The sequence below is a fragment of the Saccostrea echinata genome, unplaced genomic scaffold (assembly GCF_033153115.1).
Source record: "Saccostrea echinata isolate AGI-Se365-2 ecotype Australia unplaced genomic scaffold, CSIRO_AGI_Sech_v1 ptg000029l, whole genome shotgun sequence".
Lineage (NCBI taxonomy): Eukaryota > Metazoa > Mollusca > Bivalvia > Ostreida > Ostreidae > Saccostrea > Saccostrea echinata.
In genome coordinates, this window is record NW_026889778.1 from 22,063,095 (window position 1) to 22,090,676 (window position 27,582).

At 31.8% G+C, this 27,582-nt stretch overlaps 2 protein-coding genes across 2 annotated transcripts in view; both read left to right on the top strand.

Annotated features, from left to right (window-relative positions):
- The first annotated feature begins 9,393 nt into the window (after positions 1 to 9,393).
- LOC133195105 (complement C1q-like protein 2) lies at positions 9,394 to 11,965 on the top strand. Its single transcript, XM_061330978.1, has 5 exons — positions 9,394 to 9,439; positions 9,720 to 9,731; positions 10,036 to 10,118; positions 11,139 to 11,226; positions 11,550 to 11,965. Exons 1-5 carry the CDS (start codon positions 9,394 to 9,396, stop codon positions 11,963 to 11,965), a joined length of 645 nt encoding a protein of 214 aa, XP_061186962.1.
- A 3,056-nt stretch (positions 11,966 to 15,021) lies between these two features.
- Positions 15,022 to 27,582, top strand: part of LOC133195106 (uncharacterized) — a 121,707-nt gene continuing 109,146 nt past the window's right edge. Inside the window, exons 1-2 of the mRNA XM_061330979.1 lie at positions 15,022 to 15,162; positions 15,978 to 16,143. Of these exons, the coding sequence (XP_061186963.1) occupies positions 16,005 to 16,143 (139 nt within the window). The 5' untranslated portion in view covers positions 15,022 to 15,162; positions 15,978 to 16,004. The remainder of the gene's footprint in view (positions 15,163 to 15,977; positions 16,144 to 27,582) is intronic.

The following is a 27,582-nucleotide window of genomic DNA, read 5'->3' on the forward strand; positions in this document are numbered from 1 at the left end:
CACTGACTGGCACATGAACATCGCAGACAGTCTCGATCTTAATTTAAAGTTGATCCTTTTTAATATTGTCACACGGGGGGATAATTTCTTGTTTATAATAGTTTTGATTTACAAATTAGGTTCTTTAAGCATTTTATCATAAGTTGAATTAAAATATATTTTTGCCCAGCTTTCCAAATACTTAGATTGGAGAGTAACTGACTTTGATCCGGCTTTGATGTAGCACTACTATAGTTAATGGTGTGTACGTCTCTAAGTAAATGTGTCTTTTTTTATTTTTGTGCAAAGGTGCAAAATATGTTCCCTTTTACTGGTGCTAATGCATATCGTGTTGATCTTAACACAGTGGAAAATAATTTTTCAATATATCTTATAAGTTATCAAGCTAAATAGTGCGCCATTATCTTGAATCCTGTATACTCTTCCTGTACGAAAATTTATGCCCTGACTTAAGGCTGAAAAGGGCCACCGTCAATCGACAGAACCCGCCTTACATCTTTAAAAAAAATTAACTAGACCATTAGACGGAGTCAGAGTGGAATCAGGGCTGTTTATGGCCCTTAATATTTAAATGAGTTAAGATGTACTCCTCTTTTATAGAACACCTTACTTGCAAGGGATATTCCGCCTTACTCTCAAGGCGTATTCTACCTTACTAGCAAGGCGTGTTCCGCTTTATAAATATGCAAACCATGAATGATGAATCCATGAAAATAACATCAATATACCATAATCCGCTGCACATGGAGTTTACATCTGCCTTTGATTCGATTCACAAGAGCATGGTCTACGTGCGAACAATTTCTAAAACGAGGATACAGTCCCTGAAACGTTCTACTTTCCCACTTGAACGGTGAACGAACGCTGAACGAACGGTGAACGAACGCTGAACGAACGCAGAGTGAACTGTGAGTGAACGATGTGTGAACGCTGAACGCAACTTGGTGAACGATGTGTGAACGGTGAACGGTGAGCGAACGCAGAACGCGAACGGAGCGCAAACGCGAACGCAAAGTGAACGATGAACGAACGGTGAACGCAAGATGAACGATATATTCGGAATGCCTCTGATCTTTTCCTTGCATTGAAACTATTTTATTGTATTATAATGTCAGGTGCCAAAAAAAAAATAAATAAATAAGTAAACCAATAAATGAATGAATAAATAAGTAAATAAAAATAAATTCTCCAAAATTGTCCTAAGAAAGACGATTCATGCACATTAAGATTTTAATCACATGATTTTTAACGCATTAAAACATTGCAATTGTGGCCGAACGCTGAAGTATAAAAGATATTTTTTTAGTTGGAAAATAAAAATGTTTATTCTTATTTGATAACAAATCAGAGAAAACTTCTGACTTATAGAATGAATTAAGCGATTGTAACATCCATTCATATATGTATCTCCGTGTCAAGGCGATTTCATGTAAAGTAATAAAAAAAATTAATTACAAAGGTCAGTGGACGTTTTGCATTTATACGCTCGTATTTTAAATGTTTGATACAATAATATATTATGTGTCATTTCTATTTTTCATGATGATTTATTGAGCCGACTTCTACATGTATCTGTAGATGGCCGTGATTATACTAAGACAAGATAATACAAAGATACATATTCATATTATTTGTTATAAATTCAATTTTCAGAACTTGATATTTAAGTAATATGCTGTTATAATTTGTATCAAACAGACAAATGAGAGAGAGAGAGAGAGAGAGAGAGAGAGAGAGAGAGAGAGATTCCGTTTCAGCCCCCCCTTCCTTTCAGGCTTCACTAAATGTTTGCACCTATATCAAACAATAACTCTGATATTTTTTTCTAAATATATTAGACAGTGAAAGTAACTTCTTTTTTTTTTTTATCAACAAATCATATCCATCTGTTTGACAGTATTACTCGTTTTTATTTTCCTGCTTCAAGTTCACAAGAAGTCCACGTGCTTGTCCTGTCAATCAAAATCATTCGACACTGTGCAGGTGTGAAAGTTTCGTCACATCGAAGACGAAGTGAGAGTATTTCCAACAAGTTATAACATTTATTTTTATCATTTATAGATTTGATACAAACATTTGAATAATTAGTGAATAAAATATATTGGGCATTAACACTTGAATTTGAAACATACTCTCTGCCAATTTCAAATACCACCGCCGAAACGTGTACATTTTGAACTACTATTGTTTTGTGACTTTTTTAGATGCATGTTTGTTTTGAGACTGAAATTTTGTTCTAAAAAGGGGAAAAGAGGGGGGTATTAATTATATCGAATTGCAAACATATAAAGTTACGGTGAAGAAAGATTTTTTCTCTATAGACTTTACATACATGTATTATAGTAGCGAATATTCTGTAGTGCATTACATTTTAAATAAATATTTCCTTTAAACACACTATCAATTTAATTCGCTCCAAAGATAATAAATTTACAGGATATCCGCAGTATGTATAACTCTCAGAACTAGTTCTATCATATTTTCTGTAGTAATTGAATAAAAAAAACGCGTTAGAAATAAATATTTTCGTAATTTTGCTGCGTAATTATTTGACTTGGATAATTATATCTCCATTAACGATTTGTCGTCTTTAACAAAACATCAAAATGTTGCAGTGCTTGAAGTATTTAATTGCACATTGGCCTTAGTTAAATTTAATATTTCAGCATCGTTCTACATAGGTACAGGATGTGCTTATAACAACATTTTTTTTCCAGAGTAATTTAATAAATAACCTAATAGCTAAGTTAGCATAATAAAAATATATATCTTAGATTTTTCCCCCATGAAATAATGATTTTTCAAACACGATATGTTAGTATTAAATTAAAAAATCTGTAACTCCTTACCTACAAAAAGGTAAGTCCTTTCACTTGGGAGTTCCGAATGGCAATGACAACTGAACGATAGATGAACGCTGAACGCAAGGTGAACGCAAAGTGAACGGAACGAAGAGCGAACGCTGAACGCTTTGTGAACGGTGAACGCGAGCGCACGGTGAACGGTGAACGCAAAACTGTGAACGGAGAGCGAACGGTGAACGCATGGTGAACGAACGGTGAACGCACGCTGAACGAACGGTGAACGAACGGTGAGCGAACGGAAAAATGGGAAAGTAGAACGTTTCAGGGACTGTAGCTATTGACAGATAAGATGATGAAACAAAAATATGAATAGTCTCGATTAAAGTCAACATTTCGCAAATTCTATGGTCGATACAATGATCTTGTCAGCAAATCAGCAAATTCAATCTATCATTAATCGAATATTTATTGACTTTTTTGGTACAAATTGGTTGACCAATTGCCTACAAATTTTTCGGTTTGCCCGATCATGACAAGGAGCACACGGCGGGTGTGATCGGTCTACAGGAGATGTTTAATCCTCCATGGCACCTGATCCCACCTCTGATGTTTTAAGAGGTCCTTGTTTGTTCTGCTTCAATTTGTATTGTTTCAATGAATTTTTGAGCTTGATTACTGTTCTGTTATCTTAATACAGTGCCCACTGTGCAATCCGACAACTGTGCAATCCGGCACACTGGACTTTCCGACCTAATATTTTTTTCCCAAAATTTTCTTTATAATTTATATAGAATAAAACACTGTATATTCCGACCACTGTACATTCCGAATTCCGGCGCTTTTTTGTCAACAGAACTAGATAATTACTTTATGATTTCACCTGAGTAAACCGACATAATTACACTGGTGTACCGTATAATTAGCCGCTGGCCAGGTAACGTGAATGTCCCGTTTGGTCACAAGATTGGTCTACTTAGAGAGTAGTTAATTACATGTACGAGTTTGAAAGTGTTTATGTAAGCAATTATAAACGAACAGTTTTTGAATTAAAAATTAGGCAATCATTTCTCTGTTGTTATATATATGTCCCTGTTGTTATCAATTTTATTCTCGCACTGAACTTGAAAATAGCATCCACGCGACAGAAAATAAAAAGAGTACATGATGTTTAGATCGCCTTTACCTTACAGAATAAATAAGATTTTCAGCTTGAAATTAAAATCAAATATGCATTCACGGTCCTTCGTAAAACCATGTTATGAAAAAAAAATGAGTACGGCGAACTACTGTGTAGCACAATTTGAAAGGCAGCATCTTGCCGTATAGAAAACGCTTCATTTCCGGATTAATATACACTGAATCAAGCGAGGCTGTGTACATAAAAGATTAGCCGAAAGCAAAAAATACCGTCTTCAGTTGCCCATTAAATTTAAAATATTACGTCTGTTTGATTAAAATTCAATCGCAATCACAGTTTTAGAGTTACGTCCCGTTTGTATGAAAAGTCGCGTGACGGTATTAATAGCACAGTCTATGTTGAGAAATAAACAATGGTAAAAATCTGTAGAAAAAAATACCACTGTGTAGAGAAGGTAGACGGAATATTTACTTTAATATCGACTGTCAGTAAGTAAAAATTAAATTGCAACATCTCGAAGCGATCGGCAGTTCCATGTTTTTGCCATTAAAAAAAAAAAAGAAAAACATCGTATATTACTATAAAGTACAGAGTTTACTAATGCTATATCACAAACGCTGTTTCTCAAAGAAATGCTAATCAGATCTATTTTATACAGCAAAGAAACACACAATTATGCAAACACTTTGACAATTAAATATAAGTGTATTCTTAACCTAACGAATTTTTTTTTTTGTATGAAGTCGTCTGACACATATGATAATGCTCAGAAATATTCAACACTGGGTAATCCGACACACTGCCTAATCCGACATTGATTTTATTTCCCGCAGCATGTCGGATAAGACAGGTTTCACTGTATTTCATTGTAAAGTCGTTTTGGATGTTAGTCATATACATATATGTATAACAACAATCAAGCTGTAGTAAGTGTAAATTTTTTTTTACTAGGAGGGTTTTTATACTCTTGAGGGGTTTTCTTGATGCATGATTTCGAGATCCTGATAATAATCAGTTTATGTATTTAAGGTTTCATAACATTATTTCTTTTCAAAAGTTTGATGACAATAACAACGATAAAAGATAAATAATAATTAAAAAACAAACAAACAAACAATAACAACAAATTTGACTGTTGATTTCTTTAATAATTTCTCTCAACAGTACAAAAGATATATCATACTAAAACTAAAATTAATAACTGTGAACAAATTTGCATGATAATATGGGTTATTTTTGAAAAGTGTACCGTTTCCCTTTCAAATATGGGTTACTTCCTTGATGCATGATTTACATAGTCAAATACATTTTGATTAAATATTCGCTTGCAACACCTTGCTTATCATATCACCGTCTAAATAAAGTGGTTCGATTAACACATGCTAACATTTACGCCTTTTTAAAGGGCAAGGTGTGCAACTATTTTATTCCTGACGAAAATTAAAGGGTAAATAAATTAAAATAAGTGTTAACTTTTCTGATGGTTTTATCTTTCATGTAAATCATATACGGTACCAATTGTGATACACCAGATGCGTTTTTCGACAAATTATGTCTCTTCAGTGATGCTCAAGCCGAAACGTTTGAAATCCAAACTATTTGAATAAAAAAGGCTTGGAAGAGCTGAAAAGGTGCCAAAGACTAGAGCCAAATACGCTGAAGGATTAGAGCCACGCATGAGGGAGATAATCCTTAATTTTGAAATAAATTTTGAAAATTTTACGACAGAAATTAAATTTATATCCGTATTTTTCAAGCTAGTTCCAAAGTACTAGGTTACTGGGCTGTAGAGACCCTCGGGGACTAACAGTCCTCCAGCAGAGGTCTCGACCCAGGGGTCATAATGTAAATCATATACGGTACCAATTTTGATGCACCAGATGCGCATTTCGACAAATTATGTCTCTTCAGTGATGATATGATTCTTCAAAAAAAATGCACTAGGTACAACAATTTTGCATAAATTCAGAATGTCTGTATGAGTATTTTATTTGAATTTGAGTTTGTCTAACATTTTGATATTAGTTCATTAAAACATTTCAAATATCAGTTTAAATAACGGAGAGCTTCATTACACAATTTAACGACGACGACAAGAGACTTCCTCTTCTGCTGTATATTAATGATGTTTGCTGTTTACAGTAAGTATTTTCATTCATGAAGGTCTTCCGTTTTCGATCTGATAGTGACCTATGAAATGTATGGAGATAACGAACAGCACTCAAGACCAAAAGTCCATTAAACAATACAAATCCCGGAGCAGAGCAAACACAGACTCCAAAACAACAGGGGCGGGATACGGTGCCATGGAGGAGTGAACTTCCCCTTCCGACCGGTCACACCTGCCGTTATGAACGGGTATTAACGAAAAAATCAGTCGACAACTCAGTGTAGTCTTTTTCTTTTCATTTCCCCCCCAAAAATTGAATGCAAGTGATTGATCAAGGACTAATCAAGGTGTCTTAAATGATATAAGGTATAATGGGTATTGATACTATCTTTATTCATCATAAAGAATATTTGAAACACCCACTTCTAGTGCCGAGTTCTAGCCAATTTTCTGATTTCAAAATAAAATTTTTATCGGTGCCACTTCTAAAGATATTATGAAACATCATTACATTTTTTTGGAGTACAACATTTCCCGATCGTTTTCATTATATAAATTAAATCAAAAGTTTTTGTCTCGCTATTTTTCTATCGTATTATAAGGTTAAGTAAAGATACTTCTAATACTTATGCCTATATTTTCAGCTTGTCGACACGAGTGAAAAGAAATTTTATTTACCATTAAAAATTTTCGACAACGTTGGATTAACGTTTATTTCTATTATATTACACACTTCAAAATATTCTGTTTATTATCATTTTGTGACGGTCGAACTTAACGAATAAATCCGGTGCAATATTTGCAAAATAAACCTCTTTGGTCATTGGGAAAGGGCGAAAGATCTCTTTTTTGCCATGGCAACAGAGTTCTAGTTCTTTTTTATTTAAACATTTAGGGACGATTTTGCATTGGGTTTGATTTAATACATGTTAAATATTATATCCTTCAAATTAATGAATCCATGAAGGAGAGACAGTGCAGAGTTGAGTTGTATCTAACAAAGTTCAATGAGATAATCAAGGCTGGCTGTGGAATTGCAGTCAACTTAACTTCGAAGAGGATACCTCATGAATAAGCAGACGGATTAAAGTACAAAATAATTATGCTCGGCCTGTTTCAGAGATGCGTTCCGCTTCAACAAATCTTTCAAATAATTTAACAATTAAAAGGAAATTACACTGTTCTAAACATCCTTTCCCATGTATACAATAATAGCTTTAGTAGATTACCTGCATCCCCAATTCACAACTGATAAAGAATTTCAGAAGACATGCGCAATTCGACATCAGTGTCGAGATTTTCTGTTAATTTCTTCATTTACAAGGTGTGAACATCGACTTTGAAGGGGTATGACATGAATATGGTTTTAAATGTTTAAATGCTTGCAGAATCGAACGATGACATACATTGTTGCGGTTTGATATTTTCAAAACTTATTTATAAAGCTTTTCCGTTTTATTGAAAGTAACAGCAAATGTATTTACAGGATTTGTGTAATCTCTTCAATTCCTGCACATTTCAGGCATTCTTAAAAATCTTCAATGAACTTTTTGGGAAACTAGATAAAATATTCAATATCATCCAGAATAAGGTAAAAGTAATTAACCTTACCATAGATCTTGTGCAAAATTTACCAAAAGCTTACTGATTTTACCTGAAACCCCAATATCAGGATATTGGATATTTTTAAGAAGTTGCCTCAAATGCACTACTAATCGAATAGAAAGAGGTAAAGCGCCCTTTTCCCAGTGTTTCGCCTACAGCCATGCTTAAATGTTGAAATGGAAACTACCTTTTACCAAAAATAGATTCTTGGCGCATTGGTTATGTATTGGATGTAGGAAAACAGTTTTATGAAATATATATACTAGTATGCGGAAATGTTTTGTATATATATATATATATATATATATATATATATATATATATATATATATATATATATATATATATATATATATATATATATATATATATATATATATATATATATATATATATATATATTATTCGAAAGATTCCCCTGTAAACTTTTGCTCTGTTTCGGGCTAAAAATTCACAAGTAACACTTGTAAATTATTTATGAGATATATCTCTTTTGTTATTTCATATAGAGCCTCTCTGTGTATATGCATATATCACAATAATCAAATCAAACATTTATCATGATATTAATATTTTTAAATTTGTTGGACATCTTACGAAATCATATATAAGATTTTTTCTCGATCGTTTTCAAGGCTTTTTTTTCCATTAATGGTCTAGATCACTATTCATTGTGGGAACTACTGCTGCAATCTAAGTATGTCGTCAACGTATCCACGTTTTCTCTTTATGTGTCTCATCTTTCCAAAATAATCGATATTATATTAAGTCAAGGTAACGTAAAATTCAAATGTTCAAATGACAAACAGACAATTTGGAGCAATAATGTAAAGATCTATATGTTTATTTCCGATGTGTATATTGTGTGGAAATTACGATGATTAAAAAATAATTAGATAAAGTAAAAAATATTAAATTAAATATCTACTAATAATTATCATAATTTGTTTATAGATAGATTAACAAAATATCATAAAATATTGAAATATTTTGAATGTTTGTAAATGCACTATACTCTAGGCAATGCCGAATATTATGTACTCTATACCTCTTTAACGATAGCTGAAAGGGATGTTTTTTAAACCATGTTTTAGTTATTTATTAAAAAAAACTTTTAAAAAAAATGTTTGTTGGCAAGTTATGGATTTGAGTCAGAGTTGTAATTGTCTTTGATTATTGACTTGAAGCCCAGGACCACAGTTTTTTATTTTATATTAGTAATAATACCAGTTTTATCTGTTGTGTGTGATGGTGGATGGTCTGAAAGATCACATAAACATATTTACAATGAACTAGGAGATGCAGTTGTTATATTTGGGCGCAGATTGGAAATTTTTTGCATATTAGGGTGAAGAATCGGTACTGTTACATTTGCAGTAGAGCTGCGTTCAAGGGTGTAAATGTTTGTTAGAATAAGCGCTCCAAAAACTGGATTGACAGCAGTAACGCCATGGAAGCAGATATTTTATTAGAAGACAATTTAGAGGCATAGGAGGTCCGAATAGAACGGTACATGAGGTACTTTGGCGACGGTGACAGCTCGGTGTTTGCACGAATCCAGGATCAGTTCCAAAGTTGCAAAGTTGGAATATGCTAACTTACTTAGCATCTAGAAGTCGCTATGAATACAGTAGAGTCCGGGGACTGAAACTTTTTTTACAACCGATAACCCAAACTGTTAGCGCAAATCTGAGAATCCTGTTAATAATGAACATGTCCTGAAGTTTTTGTACGACATGGTAACAAATACTCTGCATACTGTCGTCCAAGCGTCGATGAGAAGTAAGTCATAGAAAGTCACGGTAGGTAGGTATGTAGGTATGATTGATGATCAGTGCACTTTTGAAAAGTCATGAATTGATCATAAACATTTTTATGAGAAAGTGATGTGTACACGTCCATGATATTGCATTTTAGATTAACCTTTTAAATTGTAAATTTACTTTTTCATAACTTTGTTCTTTCTTTTTCTTCATTTGACCCGGGGAGAGGAGGGTGGGGTCAAGACAAGTATTACTTTCAAATTTTTACTTTTAATTTTTACTTTTAATTTTTATTCCAGACAACACTAGTGGTTGGTTATGCAGTATCTGCTTCTACATGTGAATGCCCATTGGGTAACTTTACATGACATCATTTTGAAACACATCTGCACCTCTGTTACATGAGTCATTATAAAATCATGAAGATTTACATGTACAGTACTAATAATTTAAATAAACATGTACTTCTGTTGTAAAATGAAATTATTTTGAAAACTTTTTTCTCAGTTAAGAGATAAAAATGGAGAAGTATACAATTACAGTATCAGTTCGTCCTTGCATATTCTTTACTAATTTGTTTTAATTAAATTAATGTGTTTTAATTTTCATTTTCAGAAATTAATACATGCTGTGTTTGTAAACCAGATGTAAAGTGTGGGTGGCTTAAAAATCTGCCTTTTCCTAGCCAAAGTGCTCAGGTGAGAAATGTGGCCCATGGGACTCTTGTACTTTTTTTTGAGCACTAATTATTAAAATACTTAAATGTCATAGTAGGAATAAAGTAGAACAGAGAAGGAGAAAGCAACAGATTTAAAGCAGTGTATGGAAGGAAAAGTGACCGATGATATTTTTCCGATGAATTTACCTACTAATGATAAAAATTCCAACACTTACTAAGAACTAAACTCTAATTATGTGTATGCATAAGGCAGATAGTTTCGCAGTAATTCTAGTTGTTTTTTTTTTTAAACATTTTTGCAACGTTTCAATTAGATTTATTTGCTTTCTGAAGGCTTTAATTTGATACGTTAATCTAGCAAACAGGAAAAAAATAATATCAAATGTAATTTGAGATATTGAATGTACAGTCCTTTGATTTTAACGAGATTTTTGCTTGTTTATATTGTATATACATCAGCATAAAAACAGGATATATATATATATATATATATATATATATATATATATATATATATATATATATATATATATATATATATATATATATATATATATATATATATATATATATATATATATATACATTGCACACCTACTTAAATTAACATACGCGTACAATTTACATCTTCCAATTTCGACACATTGAGTGATATAATTGTTAACTTCTTACAGCATATTCATAAAGTGGAGAAATTTTCAACAATGAACATGTGGGTACTTTTCCATTTGATACATGCAAAGATACTTTTTACTCAATATGTACTTTTTCGAAGTTCTGTATTAGTTTAAGCCTAATCTGCAACACTTCTGCGATATTTCTTTTCTGTTTTTCTCTTCGTTTTCTTTTCTTTTTGTTTTTTAACATCATTCGATATTCTAAATGTTCATATGAGCGAATTTTTTTTATCCTAAAAAATTTATTTAGTTTGAATAATTAAAAAAAATCTGTAAATAATCTCACAGGTATACAGGAAATCTGCGGGTAGCAACTTTAACGATTGTCGTTCTGTTGCTTTATACGACCTTTTCTATCTCAGAGACATCAACGCCGTCAAAGTTTATTGATCAAAGATTTCAATGGTTATATGAGCGTTTGCCAACGGGCTGGTTGGGAACCGAAGAAAGGTAATAATTTATTTCCGCAATGCAAAAACTGACTTATTATTTGTATTCTAACATACTATATTTTTCGTCACTATTGCTCCCGTAATAAAATGCATGTCTGATCAAATGACATATGGAATAAATAAGGACTGAAATAAAATTATTTTAATTTTTTTCCATGTCTACTACATGTTCTACTGTCAAAATAAAACAGATGTGCATGAGAGCATAATTCTTAGAAATAAAATAATAATGATAATAAATTATTAACACGAGAATTTATTATTGTTTACATTCAATTTGTTATCTTTGATACTGTCATTGAATATGTTTTGTTAATATAGGGTGTTCTTTAGTTGGTCATGTGATTGCATTCCACGCCGCCATAAAATCTCACCTCAGGAACGTTCCCGTAAACACAATTATAAAATTTGAGGATGTTTTTCTGAATAAAGGAAACGGATATGATCCTAAATCAGGTGTTTTTACGGCACCAGAGGACGGTGTTTACAACTTCGAGTGGACATTTATTTCAACCAGGAAATCAAAAGTTTACGTAGAGGCAGTGGTAGACGGTGCACGGAAAGCATCGACCTGTGTGAATGATCAACAAAGTTATCATGTTAGTACCTCAGGCCATTTGCTTTATGAATTGAAGAAAGGAAACAAAGTCTGGATCAGAACATTTTATGTGAAGGCTGCATACATGCACGCTGACAAGTACACATATTTTTCGGGTTACAAAATAAGCTACTTCTAGATAGCACGGAAGAACATCTACCTAAATATTTATGCGGAGAGAACAATAGTGAAGTCAGATTTTATTTCAAAAATGCATGTAAATGTTTGACTTTTTAAATTGTGGATAATTAATAAAGTTTTGAAGTCATTACCCGTTTTTTTTTTTTTTTTTTTTTTTTTTTTTTTTATGGATTTTTAACAAAGTCGAAATATTTTGCACTGGTACAAGTAATTAAGTTCCTGAATTACCTTCCGTTTTCTTAATGAGTAAGAAGTAACTCTGTGATATGGTGGTAGCGACATAAAAATTCACAATTTATGTAAAATGCAGTTCAATCATTTTGATGTTTTGAGGGAAAAAAGGATTCTTTGACATACTAATCTTTTCTTGGGCTATTACTGTCATAGCTGATTTTCCTTGGCTGTTGCCATTTGAGACTTGGTTTTGATATGTGTCGATTACGATACATCATAAATATATACTCAGTCTTTAATTTTTGTAAATATACCATTACCACCTGCATATGAATGTTTTTGTCTCCCAGTTGATTTGAAACGGAAGAGCATGCTGTACAAATTCTAAAACCAGGCAGATAATTGACAAATAAACAGATGATTCAAGGATATTAACAATATCGTTTAAAGTCAGCATTTCTCAATTTTAAGGCCAATGCAATGACCTTCTTTGCAAATGCCTTCTGTCGTTAAGACAAATGTTGAGTGACGTTTTTCATACAAATTGTTAGACCATTATTTTCACTCTGGGTTGTCTACGGATTTTGTTCTTAGCTCATCATGACAAGGTGAACACGGTGTGTGTAACGGGTCGACAGGGGATGCTTACTCCTCTATGGCACTGAATTCTACCTCTGTTTTCAGAGGTCCATTTTGCCTCTGCTCACAATTTTTATTGTTTAAATAAACTTTTGAACTTGAGCACTGTTCGTTATCTTCATATATCATATTTATTATATAGTGCACATTTAGAACAATTTTTAAATATTACATGAAGTACACTGTTCCTGTAATTTAAAAAAAGATTGCATTAACGCTTTCTTGATTTTAGATCCCCAGATGACAATGAAAAGATATTTGTGACAAAGGAGAATCTTAATGATAAGAATAAACCCTATAGGATTTTACGTTCCTGAACATATTTCCATATTTTTGTGGTCTTTTAAAACTTTGGTTTTATTAACTGGGAATTCCATGTGTGTAAAGGTATGAATACCTTTTTTCCTATGTATTCAAATTTTATCATACGTGTCAGAGAAAAGAAGAAAAAGAGACCAGAAATGATAACATAGGGGTGGTTATTTGAGCTGAAAAATCTACAAGTATTGCCATATAAATCTTCAGCAACTTATAAATCAAAGTGTGTAATGCCACAATTTTGATATAATATCAAAACAAACTAAAGCATAAATTTGCAGTGAAAGGTATCTTATCCTCAAGTAACTGGTTTGATTGTCGCAAATATAGATAGCTGTATGATTGCAAAGTGACTTCTGACTGATGCCATAAAATTATAAATGTAAATTATTTCATAACTTCTAACAAAAAATTCAATCTGCGATACCAATCACCTCATGTAAATATAAACATCTATTTTATTATCATGCATGATTTTTTTATTAGCCCATCCTATCTTACAATTACAATTCTTTTAAGGTTCATTGATACTCTGATAACAGAGATTAATACAACTGGTACAAATTACTATAATTATTCCTTGATGAAATTTTCAAGTTTACAAGCCATTTCTGTCAAATTTCCCCTTCAAGGTATGCTGAAATTGTATGCGTTTTAATTACAAATTAGAGTTCTTTTGGAAACTTATTAGCGTAAAGGAGTAATTTTATATACGTTAGCAGAGGGATGATGCCCCTTAAGTATAGCAACATAAAACGAAAGTAACTCATAGGAATTTAAGCAAAATCATTTCTTTTACAAAAGTGCTCCACCACTTCTATAAAAATGCAATAATTTTTTGGAGGAGAAAAGGTGAAATCTACATTCTAATAATCGGCCGTAACATGGAGAATTCAACTGGGCAGAAGTGTCTGGAACCAATGGTTTAATAACTGATGTGTTATCTTTATGGCTTAAAACGTCATGATATTCTCTGAGAATGTGGCGCTGCTGTTCTTTCTGAAAGATATAATCAAAGCAGAACCTCAGACTCTAAAATCAATTGTAGATAGTTTAATCAATATATATAAGACTATCTCAAACTGCTTTTCCAGAATATGAAAAAGTTTCTTTAACAGTGACAAATATTTTAAATATTTTCAAGATATTATTTTCAAAATCTGAAATCTTATTTTCAAGGAGTTTCTGAAGTTAATTGACCTTATTTTTCGTGAGTGTTGTAGTTAGGATTTTTCTTTTGTAATTTAGTTTTCTATTTATTTATGTGTTTTCATTTTTTTTATTAATTTTTTTTTGGTATTTAGTTTTTTTTAATTTAGTTTCAGTTTGCATAAATGGGCTTCTTCCACTATAGATCAGTCAAGCAGATTCAAAACTTCAAAGAGCCAGTGCCAAGGGTACGATAGATGTAAATACATTAGAATACATGAAAAGTTTCTAATAGCCCATTTCTTCATCTTTAATGTAATTAACCACTCCTTTGAATAGCATTTGTGGGCACTTTCGACGACTTAAAAAGTAAGGATCCTAGGAATGATTAGGCATAAACACATTGATTGAACATGATTTTATTTCCTAATTATTGATATGTATTGGAAGAAAAATGTTCAATTAAACGATAGAGATTTTTAGGAAAGTATAAACATGCATCATCGATAAATACAGCAATTTTGTTTACAGTAGCGTTAACATGAATATGTTGATAACGAATATCTCTGAAAGTATGTGGAACGTTTTTTTTCTTATCTTAAACAGAAAAAAAACTTGCATAATTCTAGTCTTAAAAATTTCAGTCTGAGTGAAAGGTAGTGACGTTTAATTAGAGTTTCTTGGTTTCTAAAAATCTGATAAGTTGAGAACCCTATACAAGAGACAGTATATTAAAGACATTTCTGTAAGTAAGATTTACGAAGTTGTACATAGCTTTCATCAACAAGAGATCTAGAAGGAAAATATTCTAATTCGTTTAACATAACTCTACGGAACTCATGTTTCTTCATTAATATCTAAATATCAGGGAATAAGACATCTCCAGAGATATTTTATTGTTACAGAGAGTTGAAGGTAGGTAAAACGGAATATCTACTAGTATGCTTGATTTCAACAAATAACATGAATAACGCATGTAATTTTCCATACGACTAAATAATTTGCTTTTATGTAGAAAATACATAAATAAAAAACATTTTTTACCTCCTATTTTAAATTAAAATAAAACTATTTATTACTAATATCATTGCTTATTAAATTTGATCCATGTACATTTAAAACTGCAAGACAGGCGTCTTAATGTATTTTTAAAAAAATTGATTTGATTGATTATATTTTGACGTCATTTTTCTTTTTTCCCTTTAATTAGATGACATCAGTTTCCAAAATCTTGCAATATAAAGCTTATATCATCAAACATGAAGTATGTGATGAAAATGGATCTGATTGTTTGAACTTTTGGTAGAATAAACTAATGTGCGGGAAAAGCTTTTGCACTCAAAACTTACCCATTATAGCCTTAACATGCAAAAAGAAACGCATTTATTGCAGCTTTCTCAGGTTCTTAAACGTTTACAGAAATTTGTCCCCCCCCCCCCGAAAAAAATAATACGGAATGAAGAATAGTATTACGAAATTTATTTAGAAAATCATGTCTTAGAAATCATAAAAACATCTTTCATTAAATTGTATTCTATTTTTTTTTATATTTTAGGTCATTTGTATGGATGCATGTATATATATATATATATATATATATATATATATATATATATATATATATATATATATATATATATATATATATATATATATATATATATATATATATATATATATAGAATATATATATATAAGAATGAGAACATGAAAATTTGATGACATTATAGGTGCTACAGAATATAAAAAGTTTGAGGATGTATTTCATTTCAACCTTGTTCCTGTTCATCATTGCATTATTGTCTCTTGCGGAGTCATCCTCTCCAGCCGAGTTTATGGAATCCATTAATGGGTACAGAAGCGCATGCAAAAAACTTGGCTGGGAACCAAAACAAGGTTTGATTTAATTAGTACGTAATTTAATATTTCTATAAAAAATGGAAAAAGCTTATATTTTTTTTGTTCTTAATTAAGAACGGAATCTTGTCTTAGCTTTATCATATGTTTCTTGCCTTAACAAATTGCTCAAATTCACACATTAAGTACATAATATTTGGATACTATAGAAATCATAGCTACTACAGTTGAACTTCGCTATCTTGAACACTGATTTCACTGAAGTCCCAACCTTTTATCCTTTGAGTATTTTACCCCCGATATATCGAAGCCAAGGATAACTCGAATTTTTCTCGGTCCCATCCAGTTTGAGATAATGCGGTTTGACTATATGCATTCTTGTACCCCCTCAATGATGACCTTGTATTTGCTTCTCTAGAATTTTTTTTTTATTTTTGGTAGCCCCCCCCCCCCCAAAAAAAAAAAAAAAAAAAACTGAACATGTTTCGTTGTGCCCAAAAATTGAAATGGTTTCCTACAGTATGTGCCTGAATAATACTGTATATGTTTAGTCGGAAAATTGTAGAAATTTATGACAAATTATGCAATTTTTCCTCGTTAATTGGTATATTAGTGGGGCAAATAATTGTGCGGACAAGAGAGAACCTCATGATTTTTTTTAACATTGAGTTGACATTAATTTATCAATTGATAAAGAAATTTAGATATTTCAGTGTTGTATTTTTAATGGCGATAAAAATAGTGACCATTCGTTATCCACCGACTTAAGTACAGGTCCACGTAACAATCAGGCAGGAGGTGATACATGGGTTTCTTAGAAATTAATGATTTTTCACTCAAAGTTTTTTCTTGGGCTATAAGCCATGTATGTGGAAGGAAAAAGATTTTGGGTCATTGTTACTATGGAAACCTGGACAAAGAAATTTCCTTAGCAACCGGCCAATTTTTCTTTGTAGATTGACGAAATTTCACTCATTTTGAAGGTTTTATACAAAATGTAAATAAAATATTTTTTTCTTATTTAGTGTAATAAGAAGGATACACATTAAAAGTGTTCTGTCAATGTAATAAAAAGAAATTACATTCTCTTATATATTTGCTATAGACACAGGTAAAGATACATGTTTCCCAATTTTTGCTGATTCAGCATTTTGCTCGATTTCAGCAAAAATTAAGTCGATATTATTCATTTCACCATCTTAATACAATTGTTTCATCTATTTCATGTAAAACCACAGGAAAACCTCTCTTAGCATCTGAAATAAAAAGTTTTGCAAATTTGAAATTCCTGTATGTTGCTAAGCAACAAAAATAGATGGTTTGATAAATTTAAAAAGGGGAAAATGTAAAGCATTGGAAGAAAAATCGAATAAATTGTAATCATTGAGTACCAAAAACAAATTTTTAAAATAATAAAATATTTTTTCTTGTACTAAAGACTATTTTACAATAAGCTATCTCCATGGCAACAGCAAGTTTTCCTTAGCAACGAAGCATTGAAAGTTATTCTTAGCACATATTCATCTAAGTTTTTAAAAGATTATCTGATTCTAATAATTGAATTGCTATTCTTGAGAAGAAGATTTTTCGTATGTATTCCTATGTAAATCTTTGATCACCCATTGTGGCCTATACCTACCCCCGGGGTCATGATTTGAACAAACTTGAATCTACACTACCTGAGGATGCTTCCACATAAGTTTGATATTTTCAAGCACAGTGGTTCTTGAGAAGATTTTTAAGTACCAGTCCACATAAAAATCAGACAAAGGGTGATATATGAGGGTTCTCAGAATTTGATGATTTTCCACACATAGATTTGTTTTGAACTATGAACAATGTATGTAAAATGAAAAATGCTTTGAGTCATGGTTACCATGGAAACCCGGCCAAAGAAATTTCCTTAGCAACCAGCAAATTTTTCTGTGTTGATGGACAAAAATTCACCTATCTTTAAGGCTTAAAATAAAATTTTAATACCATGAGAATATTTTTCACTTACTGGTGTAATAAAGATACACATTTAAAGTGTTTTAATAATGCAATAAAAGAAATTTAGGTCTTAAGTTAGTTCTGTGCTAGCCATTGGAAGGTACACATGTTTTGCAATTTTTGCTGATTCAGCATTTTTCATAATTTTGGCAATATTCAAGGCCAAATTTTAAAAAAGGCCAGATTAATACAGCTGTTGCGTGTATTTCACATAAAAGCAGATGAATTTCTCTTTTAGAATTTGAAGTCAAATCCACGGGCCTTTTTGAAAATTGAATTTGTTGCCTAGCAACAAATATGGGCATTTTGATACATAAAATGAGAAACAATGTAAAAAGTTTACGGAAAAATCAAATGAATTGTTATCTACAAAAACGAAAAACAAATTTTAAAATAGTAGAATTAAATTTGGACTTCCTAGCAAATTATTGAATATTGTATAATTATTTATCTCCATAGCAACAACAGGTTCTCCATAGCAACGCAGCAAAGAAAGTTAATTTTGACATGTATTCATGTAATCTTATTAATATTTATTCAAATTAAGTCAGAAAAATGTCGTTGAGCAAAATTGACAATGAAATGTTGGTCTTATTAAAGTTTTTTTGGTACTTAATCAACCCATGGCAACTATTACCTGTACATGGCAACCAATGTACCCTATGCCTCCTGTAAGACAGATTTGACTTTGGGATCATATTGTTTGTGATGGAAATGAATATTCAATTAATGTGTTGATGATTGTATATGTTGAGAGAGGGGAAAGAATATAAAATATTCTATCAGTTGTTGTCATGGCAACATGTAATCTCCTAATAATTAAGCCATGGCAACATGCAATCCCCTTAGCAACTAAACATAAAAATTCATATTTCACCGAAAAAACATTAATTTTATTAAGAATGAATGTAACAACAAATCTCTTTTTTTACTCCTACTTCGACCAGTGCATATACCATTTTAGCCCTCTGTGTAAATTTATTTAGAGCTCTCAGAAGTGTAACTTATTCAAGCTCTCTAAAATAAATTGATCAAGATTCCTCAAATTACTGATACAAAGAAGATCGGCGAACAAGGCAAGCAAAGTGCCTATAGTGTAACAAACATAAAGGTGAAAAATTAAATCTCAATTACAGCAAAATTTTCTTTGATATTTCATCTAACATTAAAGTATACTTTATGTAAAATTTCCACAATTTGCAAAAATCTCACGAAGATTGAAATTATTTGCCTATGAAATAGCATACACACACACTAAAGATGGCAAAACGATCATTTTTCTCATACTATAACACATTTTTTTTTTTATATGAGTGGGTCATCGCTCCATTTTATTGAAAGGTTACCGTCAAAGTTTGCATAAAAATATACATTTTTTGGTAAACAAAGACATGGAGGAAAGACCCACTATACCTTAAAAATACACTTTTATGACACAACATTCGCATCCTCTGAGAAATACTTTAAGGAGGCTGGGGGGTCAACAAATTAACCATCAGATATAACTTAATTTTTTAGGCATGATATCTTAAGCTGTCAACTTTCATTTGGCAAAGAAAAATTTCATAAATTTTAGTTTTAAAAGGAGATGGGTGAACATAACGAGCGATAAGCCTATAGTGTGACAAACATGAAGATGAAAAATTAAATTTCAATTATATCAAAATTTTCCTTGATATTTCGTCTAACATTAAAATATACTTTATGTAAAATCTCTATAATTTGCAAAAATCCCTCAAAGATTGAAATTATTTGCCTGTGAAATATTAGACACACACTAAAGCGGGCAAAAAGAGTCATTTTCTCATACTATAATACTATTTTTCGATATGAGTGGGTCTTCGCTCCACCTTTTTGAAAGTTAATCCTCAAAGTTTGCATAAAAATATACATTATTTGGTTATCAAAAATATGGAGCAATGACCCACTATACCTTAAAAATATACTTTTATGACATAACATTCGCATTTTTTCAAGAAATACTCGAAGTCCATTAAGTCAAGGGTCATATCACAAACATGATTTAAATGCCACTCTTCATCATGACTTGTGTAGTCTAGTGGTTAGCGTGCTAGTCTCGTAAGAAAATAATACCCAGGATTTTTATTGCTAGGGTTCGAACCCCACGAATATCACATTATTTTTTTTAAAAAAAAGAATAAATTTTGCCGGGAAATTTTTCCTCAGAAAAGTTTTGTTTATCATAATTTCATAAATTTCAATAATGAGAACTTTACTCTAAATACTAAATTCACAAACTGAACATGATTTTTATATATCTGAAGCTATAGGCTTTCTGCACGCTATGTTCGCCCATCTCCTTTGATCATTTTTGTATATCTTCATATGGAGCTCTTCTTCTAAAGGAGATCAATATAGTCTGAAAATGGCCACAACCCCCCAGCCTTCTTAAGTCCATTTAGTCAAGGGTCATATCACAAACATGATTTAAATGCCACCATTTATCAGGAGTTGTATAGCGTAGTGGTTAGCGCGTTGGTATCAAAGGAAAATGATACTCAGGATTTTTATTGCTAGGGGGTTCGATCCCCATGAATACCTCATTAATTTTTAATAACAGAATAATTTTTGCCGGGAAAATTTTCCTCGGAAAAGTTTTATCACAATTTCAGGAATTTCAATAAAAAGAAATTTACTAATACTAATTTCACAAATTGAATTTGATTTTTTACATATCTGAAGCTATAGGCATTCTGCACGCCTTGTTCACCCATCTCCTTACATCTATCTCTGATCTGTTACCAAAATAAGGATGTATTCCATAAATAATGTTTTTCATGTAACTTGTACACACACATTGTGGATTAAATCCAAGACATGTGCACGATATTATGGGCATAGTTTCAATGGCTGCATTTCATTTCCGGAATTTTTTTAAATTTTCATCTTTTATTTCCAACATTTTAAAGTTTTTATCTCCGACATTTTTCAAGTACCTTTCTGCAATGAAAGCTGGATTGAAGACTTCACTTATGAAAAATCTAATGAATAAATCATGGAGAAATCATTGAAATCCAAATTATGAGTTTTGCTTGAAGCCAAAATAATGATTAAAAAGATTCCCTGAGACACATGTAAGTATTGTGAACTTTCGTCATCTCCTTTCTTAAATGTTCAGATTTAAGTTTGAAATCAGATATGCTAGGATGGAAATTATAAGGCATACAGAAACCAGTCGACGTAAAAACAGGCCCAGAGGAAGCAATTTCAGTTTGAGGGGGGGGGGGGGGGGAGGGGGCAACCAAACACTTTAATTTGGGAGGTACTATCAACTACAAAAAATTCCTTGGCAAAAAAGGTCATCAGACATTATTATTGAGTAGGCACAAACATATTGTAGCGAAGTTTTCTATAGTATTCTATATATCGGCAAAATTATCGGGGGGGGGGGGGGCACGGGCCCCGTGCTCCCCCGGTTCCTATGGCCATGAAAAACCATCGTTGAAGGGATTCTCTAAAGACAGGAGAATGTTTTTAAAAACAAAGACATCACATTATGCATGTACATGCTGCACAGGGAAAAGGAAAAATGCTATAAATCTTAATACTACCTGTATAAATGTATTGTATTATATGTTTTTATTTATGTTTTGAAAATGTAGTTTGAAATTAATTCTTTAAAAATTCTATTTCCACCTATTTGGCTAACATGAAATTGCCAGAAAGGTATCCTGCAAATATTCTGGAAATACAAAAAATTGTCGGAAATGAAAAAAAAAATGTCGGAAATGAAATTAAAAATACATGTATGTCGGAAATGCTACGCAAAATACCAGAAATGAAATGCAGTGAAAGAAAAGGTAGAGATTAAGTAAGCAAGCACATAAAATTATACTCTATACACCTAATAAAACCCTTAACCCTGGTAATGTTGATCTAGCATATATTGTGTTCATTTGAGATAATTTCCATTTTTCAAAAGATCAGATATAAGCTTGTATCTTTTACTTGTTGTTAAGAAGCTGACATATACTTTTCTGTCTCTGTGTAAATCCAAATTATTAGATTTAGGTTAAGAATTGGATGAGGTTTAAAGGGGGGGGGGACAAGTGGAAAAAACAACCTCGAATTTGTTACATGTACGGAGGCGTCTATGATAACCCATTTTAAGAAACATTTGAATAAATGTAGGGAGATTTTTGTTCAATGGAGTATGGAACTGATCTTCATTGAATGTAAAGATATTAAAATATACCACAGAAGGAACAATCAACTATGTTTATTAAATATTTATATAAATTATAAAATTACATATCACTCCATTTTGTACAAATTTTTAACATCCAGTGATTTAAATACATTAAATGTATTTACGGGGCTTGCCGGAAAGGCCTGAGAAGATGCAATTCGGGGGAAAAATCTTAAAGAATCTTCTTCTCAAGGACAACAAGATTATAAGTATATTGTGACCAAGCACCTCATTCAGTGCAGATTCAGTTTGCCAAAATCATGGACCCGATAGGTAATCTGGCATGATCATATTAATTTAGGAAAGGGTCATCTCAACTTCTTAAGAATACATAGCGAAAATATTCAAATAACAGCAGGAACAGTTAGAATCAGGTGAGACTTGTGGCCCATGACCCCTTATTTTTCAAAAAGAAATCCTGGAGGGAGATATAGTTTTTTAGTGAGAAATTCAACAACAAAAAAATTCAAACATACATAAATAAATAATGCATACAATAGCAGATAAAAAGCAAAAACAGAGATTTAATACATAGATTCCCCTAAAATGTTTTGTTCCATATTTTAAATGTATGATATTGTTGGTCTCAATTTAATTTAAATTTGTTTAACACAACCTGTTTTTAAGTCTACGTTATTCTTTTAGTCTTTCGAAAAAACCTTACATCCCAGTCACATTTCCAAAAATGACCAATGGCCGAAGTTTTTTGAAACAAAAATAGGATTCTTCGGGGGACAGTCGGCAGTTCATTGCGTGTTGTCTTGTCTGATTTTGACTTTTTTTTTTTTTGCCTCGACTGGCCAATTTTGTGTCTGTCGGGACAAGTTATACTTTTTTCTGCGTTGCTAAGCGACATTTCGTAGCATCGAGGATCTGATTTTAATCAGATTGTTCTGCGTTGGTGGCCGATTCCTTCAACATTGCTAGGATTGAAATTATAAGGCATCATTGTCAATATAAGGATCATTGTCCAACCATCACCAGACAGTTTGTCATGTCGGTCGTAGGTCGATCGACATTTCGGGATTGGGTTTTCATAAAATGTCAGCCGACGGTGAAAATCAAACAGCGGCTCAGCGAACGATGATCGGGTAAGGGTTGGTCTACTTAGAAATTTTTAACATGTAAAGACATCGGTGTTCCTAGGAATTAAAAGGACATTGGCAAGGTTCCTGGTTATCGTATAGAATTTTTCAAGAACTCTTGAGTAGGTTTAATTGTATTAAACAGGCTATATTCTGGATTGTTTAACCTACCAAGCCAACCTTCCTTTTTAGATTTTGTCATATCAGTGTTTTTGCAATTCTCAATGCATTTCCTACCGGTATGTAAATGTTGATAAAAGGGACCTACATAATTTTTCACCATAATATTTCTCCAAAACCCACTTATTTCATATAGTTTTTGTATTATATACATTATTGTATCTTCATTTCCTATGACTTATTGATATTTTGACTGAAAGTGTATATATAAGACATGGACAAACCAGCACCGATCTTTATTTTTGAGTTAATTCCCTTAACAGCTATAATTACATATTGTTCATAATGTTTAAGAGAGTCAGACTGGCTTATTGATTCTATCATTTAATTGACTAAATTGATTGAAACACATTGTCATAAAAATATTGGCATGGATTTATTTCAATTTTTATTCGTTGTTCCTAAATGCTGCTTCCTTCATACAACATAGGAACTGATCTCGGTCTACCTTTCAGCATATGCCACATATCTGCCCTTCCCAGCATACTGAGCACAACTATGGTAAATGACGACCTCTTGGTTCTTTGTCCCCTGAATACAATGTATAAAAAAGTCATTACTACTTTTCTTTCTTGCTGTATAGATGATTCTATCCATTGAAGGAAGTACATGTGCTTTTGTTTATACCTCTGTAAACATTGGCTTTAATTGGTTTTCACCGCTTAGAGAATTCTACACGGGAGATCACTCTCAATCACTATTTCATAAGTAAAAAAAACCCCTGTATTAAACCTTTTTTCTCCGGAAAACCTTGACTTGCCAATGTCCTTAATGTGACTACTCTGCATCGCCCGATACTAGAATCGTCTGATTAAGTTTTTCAGCAGATGATACGATAATAATTTGGTCGCCCGACCATCGGCTTAAATCACTTAAGTATTACTCGAGGTTATTGATGCATAAAACTCTATATTTAGATATGAACAAACGTGTTTATCCTCTTACTGTTTGAAAAGAAAACAATATTCTTTTTATTTATCTATTTATTTTCATGAGGAATAATCGTTACATTGTAATGCTTTCTGTAGTGATTTTTTGAGAGTCGTACATGTAACCCCGAAATCTGTGATGAATGCCAAATCTTTCAATACAGCGGTTACAGAGAATGAATCCCATACTGACAAAATTGTTGGCTATGTGCTAGGAATCGTTGCTATGGGTTAAATGAGTACAAAAATACTTTCCTAAAACAAACATGACAATGTCAATTTTTCTCAAACACATTTTTGTGACTTGATTTAGATAAATTTTACAGGTTTACATGAATATGTGTCAAAATTAAGTTTCTTTGCCTCGTTGCTATGGGGAAGTGTTGTTGTTGCTATGGAAATAAGTCAATGAACGATATTCAATAATTTGCTACAACATTTTATATTCTTTCCACACTCTCAGCATATACAATTATCAGCACATTACTTGAATATTCAATTCCATGACAAACAATACGATCCCAAAGTCAAATCTGTTTTACAGGAGGCATAGTACACATTGGTTGTCCTGTACTAGGAATCGTTGCTATGGGTTGATTAAGTACCAAAAAAACTTTAATAAGACCAAAATTTCATCGTCAATTTTGCTCAACGACATTTTTCTGACTTAATTTGAATAAATTTTTAGTAAGATTACATGAATACATGTCAAAATTAACTTTCTTTGCCCCGTTGCTATGGAGAACCTGTTGTTGCTATGGAGATAAATAATTATACAATATTCAATAATTTGCTAGGAAGTCCAAATTTAATTCTGCTATTTTAAAATTTGTTTTTCATTTTTGTAGATAACAATTCATTTGATTTTTCCGTAAACTTTTTACATTGTTTCTCATTTTATGTATCAAAATGCCCATATTTGTTGCTAGGCAACAAATTCAATTTTCAAAAAGGCCCATGGATTTGACTTCAAATTCTGAAAGAGAAATTCATCTGCTTTTATGTGAAATACACGCAACAGCTGTATTAATCTGGCCTTTTTTTAAATTTGGCCTTGAATATTGCCAAAATCACGAAAAATGCTGAATCAGCAAAAATTGCAAAACATGTGTGCCTTCCAATGGCTAGCACAGAACTAACTTAAGACCTAAATTTCTTTTATTGCATTATTAAAACACTTTAAATGTGTATCTTTATTACACCAGTAATTGAGAATAATTTTCATGGTATTAAAATTTTATTTTAAGCCTTAAAGATAGGTGAATTTTTGTCCATCAACATGGAAAAAATTGCCGGTTGCTAAGGAAATTTCTTTGGCCGGGTTTCCATGGTAACCATGACTCAAAACATTTTTCATTTTACATACGTTGTTCATATTGCAAAGAAATTTATGAGTGAAAAATCATCGAATTCTGAAAACCTTCATGTATCACTTTCATACAATTTTGTCTGATTTTTATGTGGACTGGTACTTAAATGATGTCATTCATTTTTTTTTTACGAAATCATAATTGATTTCTGTTGGAAGAAGGCGTGATCCTTTATCCAAACTTAGTAGAGTATGCCAGGGACATCAACGATAGTTGGAAACGTGGGATAATTTATGCATAACGGGCTTCGCCCAGAAAAGCTGACTTTAGCCTTCGCTCAGGTGAGATAAAAATTCTTAGCATAACAAACATCAAACTGCCCCCCTCCCCCCCAAAAAAGGGTGATCATTGTTGATTTTGAGGTCACAAGGACAAAAGTCAATTGTCAAAGAAAAATAACCCAGACAAGATTCTTTTTTTATTTTTCAGTCAGTGATCTTGCAGGAATCTTATATTTCCTTATATACTAAAGACTATTTGACAATAAGCTATCTCCATGGCAACAGCAAATTTTCCTTAGCAACGAAGCATTGAAAGTTATTTTTAGCACATATTCCTCTAAGTTTTTAAAAGGTTATCTGATTCTTATAAGTGAATTGCTATTGCCCAGAATAGACATTGTCAAACTGGTTTAAAAAAAAAAAAAATTAAGTTAATTCATCCATAGCAACAGAACTTGTCCACATAGAAACAAATACATTTTAAAAAGAATCAGTATGTAGCAGTCCGTCAACAAAAATTTGTGTCTTTAAGGTTGTTAACTAGGCAAAAACATTCTAGTTGTAGAAACGAAAAACATTTACTTGACTTACTGGTATTTTTTCCACTTTCAAATGGTAAATCAATGACCTACTTTTCATGCTAGCGGCTTATTGAGACTCCAGAGTCTTAAAATTTCTTAAAATAGTTATAAAAAATATATTAACTTTTGAGGAGGTGTACTTGTGACAATGCAGACCTGGTGAGGTATTGGTTGGCCGAGGCCGAAGGCTGAGGTTAATCAGTTCCTGACAAAGTCCGTATGGGCACGAGTAGGCCGAATTCAAAAGTCAATAAAAAATATTTAAATTGAAATCATTGAGTATCAAAAACAAATTTTAATAGAATATAATATACAATATATTTCTGTACAGAGTAGAGGGATTTCTGTATAACACACACCTCAAATCCCCTCCCAACCCCCTCCCACAAACTCTGTTTATGTTGGATATTTAGATATTTGTTACAATTTCAATAGCATAGGAAGATTCAACAAAAAAAGTAGAGTAGCCAGTCGGACTGTGCAAATTCAGTTTTACTGCTTAAATGTAATATAAATATTTTTAAAAACTTTCATGAATACATGTACGTGCTAAATATTACTTTCCTTGCCTTGTTGCTAAGGAAAATTTTGACGAGACTCCACATTAATGTACAAATGGTAAACATATCATACCTAGCTAGTTATACATTTGTAGTTCATTTTGATGAAGCAAAATGAAGAGTTAGAGTAATACATGATTGTATAATTTTTGTATGGACAGATGATTAAAAAATGGATGCCTAGATTAGTTTATACCTTTGGACCTATTTTGGTTGTAAATGATGCAAATAATAAATTTCTAAAATTTTAAGAATTAATAAACTGTATCAGGTACTTAAATTTCAACCTGTCCTCAACAATCCTTATTAATATGTACAACTTTTTTGTCACTTTAAATCCCATATTTATG

Coding starts and splice junctions, on each gene's coding strand:
- LOC133195105 (XM_061330978.1), top strand. CDS start 9,394: ATGGTAACAAATACTCTGCATACTGTCGTCCAAGCGTCGATGAGAA. Junction 10,119..11,138: donor TTCCTAGCCAAAGTGCTCAG/GTGAGAAATGTG, acceptor TTTCTATCTCAG/AGACATCAACGCCGTCAAAG. Junction 11,227..11,549: donor TGGTTGGGAACCGAAGAAAG/GTAATAATTTAT, acceptor TTGTTAATATAG/GGTGTTCTTTAGTTGGTCAT.